We start from the raw sequence: 17,947 nt of genomic DNA, 5'->3' as shown, positions 1-17,947 counted from the left end.
ATTGTTAGTGAAATGCATTAGATATTATTATGTACATATGCAACAGATAATATTGCTTGTATATTTTAGCACTTCATTGATTTGTCTTTAGTAATTAAAATATAGAAATTTATAGATGGTTTGTCTGTAATTTATGTGATTTAAAGTGTGAAATACTTGTGTAAAACTTATAAGTAAAGCATTTTTTTAGAGGAAACAATATTAAAAAGTATCATAAATTAGTAATTGTTCAGCTTATTTTTTTTTTTTCTCCTTAGAGAGAGAAAAAGCTATGACAGCAATCACAATGATATATGATATGGTCATTTTATCTTTTGAGTAAAGTATGCTGCTAAAATGATATTTGTTCGAGAATGGAATGCAGTAATGAGATGAGAAATATTTTGTGCTCTTCCATTTCAATCTGCTGTTCATAAATTTGTATACAAGGAATGATATAATAGGTAATGTGTAAAAAAATTAAACCCTCCACTATATTTATAGGATTAAACGTTCACTTATGTTTTCATCAGTGGTTTGTTGTAGAAGTTTAATTCTAATTAAGGAAGTTTATATTTTGTAAGATTTTTTTTAACACCAAACATACTATATCAATGTTGATTTGCTTCATCATTCTGCATTGTTATTTCGTTTGGTAATAGGTAAAGAAGGGGATAACTTATTCATCTCATTTCATTTCATTTACTTTTTCTATTTCCTCTTCTTTCTCTCTCTCTCTCTCCCTCTCTCTCTCCCATTTATCTGTTTAGTAGATTCAAGATAACGAGAGTTAGAAAATACCATTTCCCCTTAATTTATTATCATTTCCTGTTTTTTTTTTTTAAATATTTTATCTATAATTCTACATTTTAATTTTGCTTTCTGATCCTTTTTTTTTTTTTTTTTTTTTTTTGATATTCATGTGTACATTGTTGGAGACATAGTGTAAAAGATATGAGAAGATAATGTTACCAGATGAGAACTTAAAAAGTTCAGTCTTCTCTTCTGGCAGTAAACTTCTGTTAATATTGATACATCCATCTATCCATCCATTTCCAGGAACTATTTCTTTTGCCGTAATGCATAGCTGTGAAATTGTTTAAACAATTTGAAAAAGTATTGCATATAAAATTTCGATGTATGTATAAATGTAGAAGGAGATATGATAAATGGAATAGGCTTGTTGAGTGTTTTCATAATCTGATCCTAACTATTACTCCTCCCGACAACTCGAACTTCGAAAAGAAGCTTATTTAAATTGATGATTTAATTCACTTTTTTTTTGCATTTTATATGACACTAATTTAGGCTATATGGGTAATTTATCACCTGAAGAAATATTGAAGCGGATCGAGGGAGATGACAAAGGGAAAGTTAAAGGAAATCAAAAGAATGGAACAAATGCGTCTAAGGTATTTACTTCTATTCAAATGAAATTTTTTTCTGGCATTTTTAAAACTGAGTAATGGTGGTCTTTTTGATGCAGGAGGAGGAGGAGGAGGAGGAGGAGGAGATAGTTCAGAGGAATTATTGTTTTGCAGTGCATACTCAGCAATCCATATTTTGATAGGTCAAAGGGTAGGATGCTATTGAGGTCAATGTGTTGACCATTGAGTCTATGATGGTTAGCGACTATTAATCGCTGTGGCTGCTATGAGGTAATTGTTGTGAAGTACCACATAATGGTTGCATTTTCAAGTACTGCTCACCATATCTCTCCTTCTTTCCTCCCTTCCTTTTCCTTTTTTCTCTCCTCTCATTTATTTCCATCCAATTTCCTCCATCCTTTTTAGCTTCTTCCATTTCCATTATCTCCAGGTACCATTACCCTGTCGGATACTACTACCTGTTCCGAATATGCAACAATATTTCGGCAGATCATTGATCCGATACTCATTTACTTGTAGTGTCACTATTATTATTACTATTACTCCTATCATTTTAGGCGATAACATCAGATCGATATTCACAAGATTTATAGATATTTTCCTTTTCTATTACTGATGCAATTATTATAGCTGCTGTTAACAGTAATTGTACTCAGCTGTTATAAAATTACAATCACTGTAACAGCAGATGAACGTGTGATTCTGATGCTGCATGTCACATATTACTCCAGCAATAATATATTTAAGATTTAGAATATCGTTTCTTTTCTTTTAGGATCATTCTACTGTTGTAGCGAACGGTTCTAAAAATAGTGGTGGTCGTAAAAGAGGTGACAAAAAAGATCGACAAGCAGATAAGGTTCCGAAAAATTAGTATTTACTTTATCTGAGTTAATTTAACAAAGAACGATACTAGAAGTTTTCCGTAAAATACATTCTTTGTAAAGTTGTTTCAGTATTTCAAGAACTTTTGATTATCATATATCTGTTTGCCTATTTTGTGATTCTTATTATAGGTGATGATTTTGAAGAAAAGAAGAGATTGTTAGCGAGACTTGAATGTCTCTAATGATGAAAAGATTTGTTTTTCTACTTCCATAAAAAAAAAAAGAAAAAACATAAGGTCAAAATATTACTATGATTAGATGGAACTTTTGATTTATTGCTTTTGGTATTTTTATTAAACATGATATTTTTTTTTTTTTTTTTAATAGGCTGCAAGACGCTCTGCCATAACTGATAAAGAGATAGCTGAACTCTCAACCAACATGGAAACATTAAATATAGAAAAAGGAGAGATGGTTGTTGTGGAGGGAACTACCCATGTACCTGAACATGGATCATTAACGACGGAGACGAGAACATCGAAGGTGTTATCTTTTGGTTTAATTGGATTTTAGTTGTACGCTCTATCTATACTCACGCATGTGATATTAAGTCCCATGAAGTGAGCTAAAAAGAAAGAATAGATTGTTGGAAGTGAAAGAAAGTTGAGAAGGCAAACAATAAAATATAATTTAGTTCTGTATGAAGTAGTAGAAAATTCGTATTACTTAAAAGTTAATTCAGTCCATTCTGCAGGTATTTATTGGTAGTTCTTAATGCGTAGTGAATAATATAAAATTTGATTTAAAAAAACGAAAAACTAAATTTATTTATAACTTATATTCTAATTTGATTTTGTAGACGGAAGTCGTAACATTATCACCTGATAAGGTAGAAGAAACTGGGAGTGGTGTTATGATCGCAGCGAAGAGCACAGTGGATGAAGGTATGGACGATGAAGAGCAATATTTGAGTGCCGATGAAGGTGCAAATTCCAACTTCTCCGATGACATCGTATGTTTTTTTTTTGAAATTAATTATGGTATGAGTAATTATAGATTTGCCGTGAAGTTACGCATCATTCTCTTTCGAATAAGGACTAAAAGAAAATTTTAACTTTGAAAAAAAAAAAACAAAAACAAAATCTGTAATTAATTTCAAGATTTAAAATAGCTTATGTTGATTTTAACAGAAATTTTCTAATTCTTTGTTTCGATGTAAAATAAGTGTTTTTTTAGAAAACTGAGTTGCAGTATCATACGGATGAACAATCCGGTGCTTCTGGTTCACGCGACTTTATAAGTGATGGCGCCAATTATCGTGCTGATGATGAAGAAATAAATCCTTTACCAGTAACATCCGAAGAATCTGAATTTATTCAGGTCACTGCTAAGAGTAAGAGGAAAGGTGCTACTGCTCTGACTCAACATCAACAACAAACTACGGGATCGGGAATGGATAGGAAGAACGTGTACTTCAATAGGTATGATAGAAATACGAAGTTTTTCTACAGTCCAGCTTTGGTATGGAAAATTTAGTGAATTATGACCTTTTTATCATGAGAATATAACTTTGCAAGAAAAGCTTAATAATTAATGAAATGGTGGGAAAAAAACTGAAATATTTTAGTCAATGAAAGTGTTACATCATTGTTGCAGCACGACAGATCGAGGTGCTAGGACAAATGTAAGGCGTGATGCAGATAGATTGCGACGAAGCTCAGTACAACTACCACCGGACAGCCGTAGAAACCAACTATCTTCACGTGGAAACACTTCTCCATCATCGGTTGATTGCGAGGTTTGTTTCGTGCTTGTTCATTCTCTTAAAAATTTGACCTTTGTTTATGTTAATGCAGTGTGCCACTGTTTCGCTCCGATCCAACTCGATATTTGGAAGTGATCGATAACAGGAAGAGAAGAAGAAATTTATGGTGTACAGAAAAACTAAATTTATTGTGGTTTTGTGTTCGTAGCCTTTTTCTACTCTTTTCTAATTTTATTTAACTTTTCAGAGTTTTCAAAAATATTCGACTCCTCCACGACTTCGGATGTTAATTTCAGATGTTGTTGATAATACTCTTATGAAAGCACAAGAGAACAAGGTTTGTCAGAACTGACTGACTGATCGATATGACTTGAACGAAATGTCTGAACTATTTTCAGTTTTGCGATATTTACTATGGACATATGAGAAACGAAATATTCATAATTTACACCATCAACATATTTGTTAATCACTGTATCATCTCTTAAACTAATTGGCAATTTTGATCACATATGCTGTGCTATGATGAACTAAGTTTTTGTTTTAGAGTGGAAAAAGTCAACTTATCGGCATCACTGATAGTGCTCGTCCAGAGCAGCAAAGACAGCAGGAGCATTCTAAATTTGCTACCTCAGTATCGATGAACAAGAAGGGAAAATGTGGGTTACCATCTTCCCTTCAAACAAGTCGAACAGCATCACCTGATCATCGTAGCAGTCAACCGTTGACTTTAAAATATTCTGTCGCTGCTGGAAGCGTAAGTTAAGCTATCTGTAACTTTTTTTTTTCTTTCAAACAAAAATATTTTCACAATTTTTGTGATGAATTTGGATTTCTTTTTTTTTTTGTGCTGTGAATCATATTTGTTATTTTGGCTATTCATTCATTTTTCACATTTATTTAATATGCATATAAAAAAAAAAACCATTCGATAAAGTACTTCATTATGTGATCGAACTCTGTTGATTAATCAGTTTTCGAAAATTTTAGTTGCAGAGTGGCTCTTCACCGGCTGTTGCATCTCTTTCGGAAAGTTTGTCAGATGCGAAGTGCAAAATAACGGAGCAGCATATTGGCAGTGGTACTATTCCTAATACAAAAGCTCCAGGTTTATAATTTTTCGAACGAATAAATAGCATATTCTAAAGAAATTTTTTTTAAAGGATTTCTTAAAGTGATTAATTTATTTTTCTTTTTTTTTTTTCTTGCAAATCCATTAAAGATGGTTTTTTTCAGCTCAACAATCTTGGGCAGATATAGCCAAGCGACGATTGTACGATAATGTTGAAACACGTCCAAGTGAAGCACCTCTTGCATCGTTGGATCTTCGTGCATCGATCAAAGAAGAACATTCCGTTAGTGGGATTTCCATTTCTGGTGAGCTATTATCAAAATATATTTGATGTGACATTTCTGAGACAATTTGATTGTTCAGGAAATGCATGAAAGACTGTTAAGTTTCATGATTTTAGGTCATATGGAAAGTGAAGAAAAGCCGGGATATAGCAAGCAAAAGCGAACTGTAAGTGTGGAATCGGTAAGCAGTGACCCAGCAGTGAAAGATTATTCCTTCTTTTTTGATCCAAACGAAGCTGCTGGAACTGTGTCGAAAGGTAACGTTTGGTTTTGCTAGTTATATGAAGCTAACAATAAATTCATGACAAGAATAGCTTCTGTTGATTTAATAAATTTATTTCAAAGATAGCATGTTTGTCTTTCAGAATCAGAATCGAAGAGTTCTAAAACTATGCCAAAGGAAACTGACGAGGATTCGAAGGCTTTTAAAGTAGGAATTTTATATAGAATTTGAATTTCACATTTTTCGCTCTTGTACTATAAGTTTTAGACTTTTATAAATCACAATATGGCTTCCTATTTATCAAGCAGTCAAATACGGAAAATATTCCTGTATTTACAGTAGTAGGTAATTGTCCTAGTCTTGGTTTGTTCAATCTGTGAAGCTATGGAACTTCCAGTGATGTTTTATGGATAACATGATGTTTATAGCCTCGATGTTCCGGGATAGTGCTCAATTTGGATGGAGGTCGTCAAGTTGTTCTTCCGGAAAGTGATGCATCAGCTGCAGGTTCACCAACCGTTGTCGATATAAGGCAACGACCTGAAATAATAACAGCGATTGGAATGTGGAAATGTTTCCAGTCCACAGAACATCCAACAGAAGGTTAGCCAATTATTTTTGTCTCTTGCAGTTTGTTATAAAAGCTGCTAATGTAGCTCAGCTAATGTAAGTTAGGTTTTACATCTCACCTCACCTCTTCCTCTGAGAATTTGAGCTAATGTGGTCGTGATATTTCCTGAAAGCAGAGAAATAGCTATGAAAATTTCCAGTTACTTACATTTTCCTTTTAGTAATAACGACATACAAAGAATATAAAGAACGAAAAGAGAGATTAGAGAAGCAGAAACGGGTATCAAATGAACAAAAAAAGAAGGAAGAAATGACAAAAGAGGGTGACAAAGGCGTAGGAGGATCGAAATGAATGGCATTTTCGGTGAGGTGCAATCTCATATCCGTAATTGTTGTTATTATCACTATATTGCTTTCCTGAACAGATTCGTTCTTATCTTTCGTATATTTCCTATTGTTTTATTGTATTAACTTTATTATAGTATTTTAGTTGTTCTCTTTTTGTCAATTTATCTGTTTAATGTAAATTTCGATTTTGATTTTGAGATGGGAAGATATTGAAGTATTTAAGGATTAACCAATTTATTGAAGAAACTTCAACAGATAGCTCTGCAGGTCAGTTCTGAACTGAAGAGCTATCTGTTGAAAAAAAAAAAAAAAAAAAACTCAAAATATATTCAGAAAATAACTGAGGATTGCTAGCTTATTGAAAAACGCCAAATATATTCAGAAATCATAGCTATATGGGATTAGCAGATTTATTGAAGTATTTCCGGAATGGCCAATGTTGTAAAAATAGATTTGCTATGAGATTAAAGAAATTTGGTTAACTTCCCAGAACCTTTTGTAGAGCGGGAAAGTTTTATAATGGATCTCACTGTGATCATACAATCCTGAACAACATAGGAAATTGATTGGTTCATTTTCAAACTCTGATTTCTGTTATGTAAATATGAATTAAACCTGAAAATATTCATCATGTTTGAGAAATAGCAGCTTGCAAAGTATGAAGTATTTATTGTATTATGAGCTTTCAGTATTATCCGGAGAGAAGAGCGCAAAGATGGGTAAAGCAGCTTATTTGATAGCATCAAATTTTCATGATACTCTTGATACATATTTTAACATTGAAATTTTAAGTGATAGAAATGATGCCTTACAGAATTATTCCTTCATTTAAGTTTTAAATTTTAAATTCTTACTAACAGTTTCTTTTTTCTTCATTTTTTTTTTTCTTTTCTTTCTTTTTCTTTTCACTTTTTTATCCTTCAACAACAAGTAATAGAATGTGATTGATCTTTTTGTTTCATATTGTAAGAGAAATTTGCTCATCTCATCTGTTGCGCCCGGTGTGTATTGATATTGTATTCCTTTGTTTTCTTTTCAAGCTTAGGAATGATTGTAGGATGTAGTAGGATTGTATCACATATCATAATTAGGATCAACAATTAATTAATAAGTTAGTGATCATTTTTTTTTTTTTGGGAAACAGCTATAACACTTCAATAAAAAACAAACAAACAAAAAAATTATATTTTGAATTGGTTCAAAAAGTTTGAAATAGATTAATTTTACATTAAATGTGATATCTCAAAAGAGAAAAAAGCAAAATATTTGTAATAATTACTATTTATAATTTTATTTTAGAAGTTCTGTTTGTTACCGGATTTTGAGATTCGTACTGCTTTTTTTTTTTTTTTTAAATTTAAATTTGAATTTGCTCAAATTATAAAAGAAGATGTATTCTTTTCTTTGCTCTTTCTGAAATACTTTTTTTCTATCATTTATATGTTATTTGCATGAATTAATGCAAAATAGAAACTGTAAGCATTGTTGACATTTCCTTCTTTTTTCTTCTCTCTCTCCCTCCCTCTCTCTCTCTCTCTCTCCCTCTCTCCTATATCTCTTGAATATGCGTTTTAGTATAATTTAATTAATTATTGACAGTGTCAGCATAAGTTATGAATTGAGTGACAATTTTATTGAGCTTTTGATTTGATAACAGATTTTTGATTTCTTTTTTTATTGTTGCAAATATGTTGCATCTTTACCAACTTGCTGTAAACGATTGAGCTCTATGAAATCGAAACATTTTGATAAAATAAAATTAAAAGTATTCGAAAAGTTAAAATTTCTTTGCTTTTAATGTTTTCCTATTAATACGATATTAACAGTGGAAATAAATTTTAAGCATTTTCTCTTTTTCCCTAAGATAATTAAATTTTACTAAATGTATTATCAATGTTTGTTAACGGATCATCGTTGCATACCAGTATCGTTTATAAATTTTAATGTTTCAAGTTGATAATAAAACAGTAGCATACAGTTAAAATAAGTTAAGTATCAATTTATTGCAAAAAAAAAAAAAAGAGAGAGAGAGAGAGTAACTGTAATATCAGAAATATTTGAATGTAACTGATGTTACATTTTTACATTTTACTTAAGTTTCCCTTTATCGATATGACTGATTCGTAATTTTTGGCGATATTTTCTCGAAAGTAATGAATAATGAACTTTCTTTTTTTTTTTTTTGATTTAAATAAAATGACTTTCTTATGATTGATCACCATCCTTCGTAATTGTTGTTTGTGCTGCTATATCGTTTCGAATCATTATAGATGGTGGGATTAGCTGTTGTTGATAAGTTGTCGTATCTATTTCTCATTTCATTTGAATCTATTGTCGAAGATGAATCTGCAAAAAAAGGAAAAAAGAAAAATGGAAATAATCAATTTGATAGTTTGATGATTTATTTGATTTAAATAAAGTATAATTTTTATAGAAAGAAATGATCAACAATATTATGCTATACAACCATTCCAAATTTTGTTAAAATCAGGAATTGGATCATTTTGTCGTTGTTCTGAATTTACTGTACCATAATGACTACCGACACCACCACCACCACCACTGGTATCTATACCTTAAAATAAAGAAAATCAGTTATGGTATATCATTTTAAATTTCAATTTAACATTTCAACAAAATTTTTAGTATCAATTAATTTATTTTGTATTAATTAGAATGAAAAATGAAATAAAATAAACTTACTGGTGCTTTTATAGGTATTATTTCTGAACCATGGTTCTTCTTCATCTTTTGGTTCTGCCCAATCTTGTAATTCACCGGATGCATAAACAGCATAAAAGGTAACACCAGTAAAATGTATGAGACTTGCAAGCAAAAATACTTTTTCCCATCCTCGTGGTCCACGTGCGATTAATTTTTCGGTTACAAATGGACATGTTAGACCAGCTAAGGTACCAATACCATTTGAAAAACCCATTAATATTGCTGCATAACGTGGTGCTATATCCAAATGATTCACATTAAAGCCTTCAAAAAAAAAAAATAAAAATAAAAAATAAAATAAATAATAAATAATTTAAAAATATGATAAATTGTAATTTTTTTTTTAAACTAAATCTTTTAAAATTAATCGTTTCATTTCTTTTTCAATCATTGATAAAGCTTTCAAAATTTAACTCATTTGAATCAAAATATAAGCAATGGAATGAAATTTTTTCAGAGAGAATTTTAAAAACAACTAGTTGTAATTTAATAATAAAAAAAAAAAAAAAAAACCTGAAATTGCAAATCCACTACTACCAACAGCAAGTATTAGTGCAAATACAGCAGTTGCATCACTTTTAGTATATGCTACAACTAACATAAATATAGCCTCACCACCAAAACCTATAAATGTTACTTTATCACATTCAAAAAGTATTATATTAATTAATGAGGATTGAAAATTGAAAAAATAATAATTGAGAAAATATGCGCATTATTTTTAAAATTTGATATTATCAATACAAAAAAAGAAAAGAAAAATTTTGATAATTAAATATGACTGAAATAAATATATTGATTAGATAGGAGAAAGAGAGAGAGAGAGAGATTTTTGTTAACAGTTAACAGTTACCGCCACAATTGAAAAGTTTCCGCACTGCTGTTGTACTGAGAATTCGACGTGAGCGCAAATAGTCGGCTAGTTGACCACCACCAAGTACTGCTAAACCCATCACTGCATGCGGTAAAGCAGCTATTAAACCACTCTGTAAGTACAATAAATAAAATGTAATCATCGATTAATTAACAAAATTAAATATGATAAAATAAGAAAGAATTAATAAAATTTTAAGCCATTGCTTTTAAATTATCAATTGTTTAGCTTATTTGTTAACCTATCTTTTTTTTTTTTTTTTTTTTTAAAGAAAAAGAAAGTGAAAAATTAGTGATATTTTGCTGTTATCGAAAAAAAATAAGTGAAATTTTTTTTTTTTGGTATAAATTGCTTACATTATTAATTGCCATATTGAGCACTTCTCTCATATAGGTAAGTTGATTTTGAAGTAAAAGATAAAATGTCCAACTTCGTGCAAAATTTGCCACAATTATTGCATAAACTGGTTTTGATTGCAATATTGCTTTCCATGGTATTGATGAAAGCTAAATATTAAATTAAAATTAATCAAATAAGCAAATAAATAAAAATTTTATAAAAAAAAAAAAAACTTACTGTTGGATGACTTGTTGATACTGGTCCAATTGTTTCTAAAATATATTTTTTCTCTTCCATTGAAATTGTTGGATGAAATGTTGGACTTTCAAATGTTAATGCAAACCAAAATATTGCCCATATTACGCCAGCAAAACCTATTCAAAAAAAGAAGTATTAACATTTCAAAATATAATTATTACATATCAATGAGTAAAAATTAAATTAATAAAAGAAAAAGACAAAATTTATAGATGGATAAATTTTTTAGGATACGTTTTATACACGTTTGAATACGTCACTCTAATATTATTTTAATATTTTACGATTAAAAAAAAAAAAAAAAGGAAAATTTATTTAAAAAAACGAACCATACACATAAAATGGCGCTGACCAATGTATGTAGCTAACAAGCCAAGCAGAAGCTGGTAAACCAATTACCGCCCCAGCATAAGAACCAGTAAATGCGGTTGTTGCTAATTTTGATCGTTCTAATGGTGGTGCCCAATAGCGCCAAACACCATGCATTGCAGGATATGATACACCCTGAAGTTTGCTCTATTTTATAATAATTTAATGAAAAATGTTTAATTTCTCAAATAATTTATCATAATACTTTCCTTATATTAATTAATCATTTCAAATTATTATGATATTTTATTGAAATAACAAAGAAATTAAAAATTATTTAACTGTTACCTAAAATATACTCATTTTAATTAAAAAAAGGAAAATGTTACAGTAAAAGTTTATCAGTTAAAAGAAAAAGAAAAACATACTTGTACAAGTCCTTGTAATATTTGAATTAATGCAATTAAAGTATCATTATTTGCATGAAATGCAAATGGTAACAAAATATTGAAAAATGATGCCAAACCTATTGCAAGGCCAAATAATCTACAAAAAAAAAAAAAAAAAAAAAATAATTACTTTTTCAGGAAACTTTTTTTTTTTCACTACTTTAAAGTAATAATAATAGATATTAATTAATTTCAAATAATTTTCAAAATATTGAATTATAAAATGAGAAGAAGAAAAACGAAGAAAAAGCAACAACTGAGAAAAAAGCCTTTAATCTTGAATTGAAAAATAAATTTGAAATGAAAAGTTTAAATTAGAAATTAAAATTTTAACTTTATTACTTATTTGGTGCAAATTTAGCAGCTAAAAAGCCTGCCGGTACTTGTGTCACCAAATAACCATAAAAAAATGAACTTTCCATAACACCCAATTCTGTTAATGTCCAATTAAATTCACGTCGCTAAAATTTTCTATAATTTATTATATTAAAAAAAAAAAAAATTTTTTTTTCTCATATTTGAAATGAAATAAAATAAAATCAAAAACAGAAAAAATAAAACAAAAAAAAAAGAAAAAGAAAAACAGTGCAATTTGTTTCTGTTTCTAGCGTAATTATTCCGGAAGATTTATTAACTTTTCCGGAATTATTCCATATAAATATTTTATTCTTATCATATGATTAAATATAATTAATTGTTAATTGTAATACAATTCTAATTTTTATGATTCATTTCAAAATATAATTTTAAAATATAAAAGAATTATTGAGCAATATTTTTATTAATGATTTTCTCTCTTTCTTTTTTTTTAACTCTAATAGCTAAAGTATAAATTAAATTCACATAAATCAAACTTTTATAGATTAATAATTTGTTGCATTGCTTTCTGCTTAATCTGGAATTATATTTTTAATTTTATTTTGTTCATTTTTTTTTTTTTTTTTTAATGTTTTTCATTATTTCACTTTTTATATTTTAGCACAAACAAAAATTATGATATAGTTATTTTTGAAGTTGAAATAAAGAAATGAAATGTCATAAATTGGAGAGAAATACTGAATGCTACTTACTTAATGAAAATTTATCATGAAATGTTAGAAAGTTTGTTTAAAAGCTTTTGAACTATTTTAGTTGAAATTTTAAATTATTAAAATTCATTTCACTAAAAAGTGCATTTCAAAAAAAGGTTCAAATATACACAATTGATGATATAAATAGAAAAATGATAAGAAAATATCTGATAACAACAAAAATTAGTAAATTTTGAATGAAAGAAAATGTCAACAATTAGAAATTATATTTCTCTTAGTTAATTTAGTAAACAAAAATTTTAAATAAGTTTTTGTTTTCCTCTGAATATTATACTTTTAAGAATTATAAAATTCAAAAAATTAGAAAAAAACAGAGAGAGAGAGAGAGAAAGAAAGGGAAAATCATGGAACTTTGAGGATAAAACTCAAATTTTTTTTATGAAATTCTATAATTTTTAAAAAAATGACCCCATTGAATGCAAAAATTTATTCAAAATTCGATTATTGATTGAGACAAATAATCAAATTGTAAACATTATGAAAGTTAGAAAATTTTTATTTTAATAAAATTATTCATTCATTATTTTAGCTTTTTTTTTGAAAAAATTAAGTTCATTATGAATAGAATTGCAAAAAAAAAAGAAAAACTTAAATTTTTTAACATTTTAGGTAAATTATTAGAAATTTAAGCGTACAATGAGTAATTTAAAATGAAAACTAAAATTTTATTGCAATCAGAATTATAAGAATAATTTTTTTTTTATTTATAAATTCAAGAATATAAATTATTCATTTCTTTTTTGTTGACAGTCATTAAGAAAAAGTTTTTCATAATTGTAAAACATTAATAAAAGGTAAAGTAACCACCAGGTATTAATGCCAGGTATTATCACTGTAAGACAAATTTCTTTTCAATGGAAATAATCAAAAGAGATGGCTAAGGTTTTGTTTTTTTTTTTGATAATTTAAATAAGCTTTTTTTAAATTAAATAAATTTTTGATAATTTAAATAATTTGGAGTGAAAAATTAATGCAACAAATTGATTTGTCAATCGATTTGATAAAATATTTTCAATTTTGTTAAAAGTAGTCCAAGAAAATTTGAAATAACAAAAAAAATTGACAAATTCAGTTGTGATAAGAAATGATAAGTTCAGTTATAGAAAAACGATCGATATAACAGTTATTATTGAAGTAGAAATTTTTGGAAAGTTAAAAAACAAACAAACAAACAAACATTAGTTGAAAATGTTTTTTTTTTTTTTTTTTTTTTAATTTATTATCAATGTTTGATCATTTTTTAATTACTTAAAGCATTAGTTATACATTTGTTGTTTGTTTTTAAAACAATTATTTATGTATAAAAAATTGGAGTTTTTTATTTTGATTGTTTTATTCAAAAGAATAATTCGCAAATGGAAATTTTCTCCTAAAAATTTGAGACTTTTCAATTGTTGATTTCAAATTTTACATTAGTTTAATTCAAATTTTTACAGAACAATTTGTTAGTTTGAATTTTTTTTTTTTTTTTTTAACTCTAATTTTTGCAAATTTGCAAAGAAAAAAATCATTCATTTTTGGAAAAGAAATAATAATCATTTCTAATAAAAATAAATTGTCTGTCTTTTTTTTTTTTTTTTTTGTAAAATTTAAATTTAATAAAATTTATTTTTAAAAAAGATAAAAGCATGCTAACATGATGTTTGCCCCATGGATCTGTATAATCACGTGCCATATGATTTTTTGCTGCACCAAAATTGCAACGTATGCCAAAAACAATTAAAAAACCAAAATTAGCCAAAATTGCAAGTTGCCAACGTTTTGCACAATTGCAGCATGAACACTGGTCAGTTGCCTAAAAGAATTATTTATAGTTTATTTGGGTAAATACTTATAGTTTATTTGGGTAAATTATTTATAGTTTATTTGGGTAAATTACTTATAGTTTATTTGGGTAAATTACTTATAGTTTATTTGGGTAAATCATTTATAGTTTATTTGGGTAAATTATTTATGGTTTATTTGTGTAAATTACTTATAGTTTATTTGGGTAAATTACTTATAGTTTATTTGGGTAAATTACTTATAGTTTATCTAGGTAAATTAATTATAATTTATTTGGGTATATTACTTGTAGTTTATCTAGGTAAATCACTTATAGTCCATTTCAGTATATTACTTATAGTTTATCTAGGTAAATTAATTATAATTTATTTGGTTACATTACTTATAGTTTATCTAGGTAAATTACTTATAGTTTGTCTGGGTAAATTACTTATAGTTTATCGGGGTAAATTACTTATACTTTAGAAAGTATTTATGTAATGAAAAATATTTAATCATTTATTAATTTCATCTACTTTACAAAATAGATGAAATTTTTATTTATTTATTTAAATGAAATTTTTGTTTATTTATTTTTTCATTATCAAATTTAAGTATTACTGATTTTTCATTTATTTATTTATTTTTTCTTTACCAACATTTAAGTATAATTAATTAAAATTAATGTGCTTTCTTTTTGGCTTACTTAATTTTTGATATGCAAATTAATATTTAGAAAATGATTCATTTTAATTTTTTTTTTTTTTATTTCTTCAATTAACTCTAAATTTGTTACTGCGAATTTATTAGAATTTCTTGCTGTAATTGCTTTAAATATTTTTAAAAACTAACTTATAAAATTTAGTTTTATTCAAAATTGATGAAATATTAACTTTTGTTTATCACTGAAAAAAATTTATTAATAATAACTCATTTTTTTTTTTTTACTTAGGTATAATAATTCAGCTAAATGAAATTATTGAAAAATACAGAAATTCTAAATGTTAACAGAAAAAAAAAAAATTAAAATTATTTCATTTTAAATCCACACATACTTTAATTTACTTACTTTTAATTACTTACTTTAAGTAATTTGTTGGAAGCAGCAGCCATTGCAATATTAGACTGTTTACTATCCGTTGCTTCATCTAATTCATATCCCAATTCATCAACATTTTGAAATTGTCTTCGTTCCATGAATTTTTTTTTTTGTTTTACCGTCCGGAAAAACTGAAAAGAATCTTTCCAGTTGCATTTAGAAATTCCGCAATTAAAATTAACACAAGTAACAGCTTTGAAAACCTTTGACCTTCATGTAATGTGATGTCATCTAAATGTGACAGTTTACAGGAATGTTTTTTATTTTTAGCCAATGGCCTAAATCAGTAAGCCATTGGCTAAAAAATAAGAATAAAAAAATAAAAACAAAAAAAAAAAATTCGGTAGAAATAATTTTTAGATGATTCATTGGAATATTTTTTGTTATTTTTTAAGAAAAAAAACGAAAGTAAATTAGCAATTATCAAATTAGCAAATAAATTATCAAATAATCATTGTTGTTCATAGAGAATCGAAGAAATAATAAGAAATTTGGATATTTTAAAAAAACAAAACAAAAAATTTTATAAGCAATTTGAATGATTCATTTGGATTTTTGTACTAATTTTAAGGAAAAGAAAGAAACTAAATTAGCAATTATCAAAAAATATTTTTGTCTTTTTTTTAAAGAAAACATAGAAATGATTAACGATTTATAAGCAAAATACTAAATAGTATGTATATGTTATTATTATTATTAAAATTCAATTTTAAAATTTAAAAAATTACAATCGGATTACTAAGAAATTCGTTGTTTTGCATAATTTTATTTTTTGAACAATCAAAAATTAATTAAAATTTTTCATTAAAATTTAGTCATTTAAGAATTTCTTAAGTTAATGAATTAGTACATCAAATAATTATGTTGAATAAGAATTTCATAAAATTGACAAGTAAATATGTAATAGCGTTAACTATAAGATTTATCTTATCACTGATATCTGTAATCAGTTACTCTTACACTTTCATCTCCTTTTTTTTTTTTTTTAATTTATGTATTTATCATTGAGTGATAAATTGTTATCAGAAATTTTATACCAAAATTGATATTAGACAAAGAAAATAGACAGAAGCAAAGAATTTCAAAATGCTAACTTTGTTTTCTTTTTTTTTTTTTCGAATAGCAATAAAAATAATTTTTTTCTTTGTTTACCGAAAAGAAAATGATAGAGAGAGAGGGAGGAAGAGAGGGAGAGAGAGAAAGAAAGAGAGAGAGAGATTGAATAACCTATGAAATTATTGAAATAACAATTATACTTTTATTACTTTGCCAATAATATTTAGTAGTGTAGAAAAAGATTTTGAATACAAAAAAAAAAAAGAATTCTGATAACTTATCATTTTATTTATGACTTTTAAAAAGTTATCACTTCTCAAATTTATTAAAAAAGTAAGCAGAAAAAAGAAAAAAAAAGTTGAAAAATTGTTTAGAAAAAATTAAATTTTTAAAAATGAAAAAAAAAAACTTTTATTATTATATAATAGGAATAGCATTTTTCTTTTTTTTTTTCTTTAGTAATACTTATTATTGAAATATTCTCTTCATATCATATCAAATTTATTTCCACTGATATGCATCACTGAGCATTTTAATGTGGAATAAATTAGTATTAGCATTAACGAGATTTAATCTGACAGAAAATTTTCTCTCTTCATTTTTTCATTTCATTTTTTTTAATAAATTGAAAGAGATATTTCACATATACATCTCTAATTATTAATCAACCAGTATTAAATAAATCTTTTAATAATTGATAAAATACAAAAATTTAGAAAAGAAAATTTAAGCATTTTGTAAATGATAAAATGATAAAAAATATTGTAATAGTTTGTTTATCATTTTAATTAAAGACTTCAGCAATGAAATATTTACATTTGCTTGAAAGATTAATCATCAATAATTGCTCAAGCAATGAAAATTTCTTGTTTGAATTTTTCTCATTAATTGAAATTGAAATTATTAATTAAAATTATTCGCTAAACGATTAGATAATCAAATATGTCGAATAAATTTTTTATTTTTCTCTCATAAGTATTCTTTTTTATATCATTTCAATTTTTGTGATTTAAATATGCAAATTTCATTCCAATAAAATTTCACTTAATAAAATTGTCACAAAGTTAATTTCACTAATATTTTAAATCAAAAGGGGCTAGAATTTTTCTTTTAAAAAGCACCTATGTTGATAAAATAATAAGTTATTACTCAATTACAAATATTTTTTCATATTGTTTTGAATTTTTAAAAAAAAAGTGTTTTTTTTTAAAAAGAATTTTTGAATTTAAAATTTAATTGATTAGAGAAATTATGAAAATTACTGATAATAATTTAATCAGTTATTCACAGATAAACATGAATTGTAGATTTTAAAAGTAGTTTTCTTTTTCTTTTTTTTTTTTTTTTTTGAAATCCAACAATATTAACTTTAATTTATTTCTAATTTGATTTTTTTGTTTTTTTCATAACTACTGAATCATACTTCCTTTATTTCCTGAAAATATTTTTAAACTCTCTTAAAATCTAATCAATAAACTATTCTTTTGAATAAAGAAAAGCTTTTATTACTTATTTTTTCTATTGTTCT

General features: G+C 26.3%; 2 protein-coding genes across 5 annotated transcripts in view; one reads left to right on the top strand and one right to left on the bottom strand.

Annotated features, from left to right (window-relative positions):
• The window catches only part of Bm8666 (Uncharacterized protein), a gene marked incomplete at both ends in the record, with an annotated part of 31,015 nt that extends 24,555 nt beyond the window's left edge, over positions 1–6,460 (top strand). Inside the window, 14 exons of one of the 4 annotated variants that reach the window (XM_043076125.1) lie at positions 1,288–1,391; positions 2,143–2,226; positions 2,582–2,737; positions 3,054–3,206; positions 3,446–3,675; positions 3,851–3,992; positions 4,207–4,296; positions 4,507–4,716; positions 4,956–5,067; positions 5,196–5,336; positions 5,432–5,572; positions 5,681–5,745; positions 5,967–6,141; positions 6,330–6,460. In XM_043076125.1, coding sequence (XP_042932059.1) covers positions 1,288–1,391; positions 2,143–2,226; positions 2,582–2,737; positions 3,054–3,206; positions 3,446–3,675; positions 3,851–3,992; positions 4,207–4,296; positions 4,507–4,716; positions 4,956–5,067; positions 5,196–5,336; positions 5,432–5,572; positions 5,681–5,745; positions 5,967–6,141; positions 6,330–6,460 — 1,934 coding nt within the window. Of the gene's footprint in view, positions 1–1,287; positions 1,392–2,142; positions 2,227–2,581; positions 2,738–3,053; positions 3,207–3,430; positions 3,676–3,850; positions 3,993–4,206; positions 4,297–4,506; positions 4,717–4,955; positions 5,068–5,195; positions 5,337–5,431; positions 5,573–5,680; positions 5,746–5,966; positions 6,142–6,329 lie in introns of all 4 variants that reach the window. The other 3 variants (XM_043076126.1, XM_043076127.1, XM_043076128.1) reach the window with 3 other exon arrangements.
• Positions 6,461–8,671: 2,211 nt separating this feature from the next.
• On the bottom strand, positions 8,672–15,461 carry Bma-eat-4 (conserved hypothetical protein,hypothetical protein; the record flags this gene model as incomplete). The annotated part of the gene is made up of 12 exons (XM_043076124.1): positions 8,672–8,802; positions 8,924–9,031; positions 9,160–9,444; positions 9,694–9,804; positions 10,034–10,166; positions 10,411–10,560; positions 10,631–10,767; positions 10,981–11,155; positions 11,389–11,506; positions 11,752–11,870; positions 14,137–14,295; positions 15,348–15,461. 12 exons carry the CDS (start codon positions 15,459–15,461, stop codon positions 8,672–8,674), a joined length of 1,740 nt encoding a protein of 579 aa, XP_042932058.1.
• Positions 15,462–17,947: the final 2,486 nt, after the last annotated feature.

The sequence above is a fragment of the Brugia malayi genome (genome assembly GCF_000002995.4).
Source record: "Brugia malayi strain FR3 genome assembly, contig: Bm_v4_Chr1_scaffold_001, whole genome shotgun sequence".
NCBI classification, from domain to species: Eukaryota; Metazoa; Nematoda; class Chromadorea; order Rhabditida; family Onchocercidae; genus Brugia; species Brugia malayi.
Note: the sequence above shows the minus strand (reverse complement) of the source record. Positions and strands in the feature narration are given on the sequence as shown.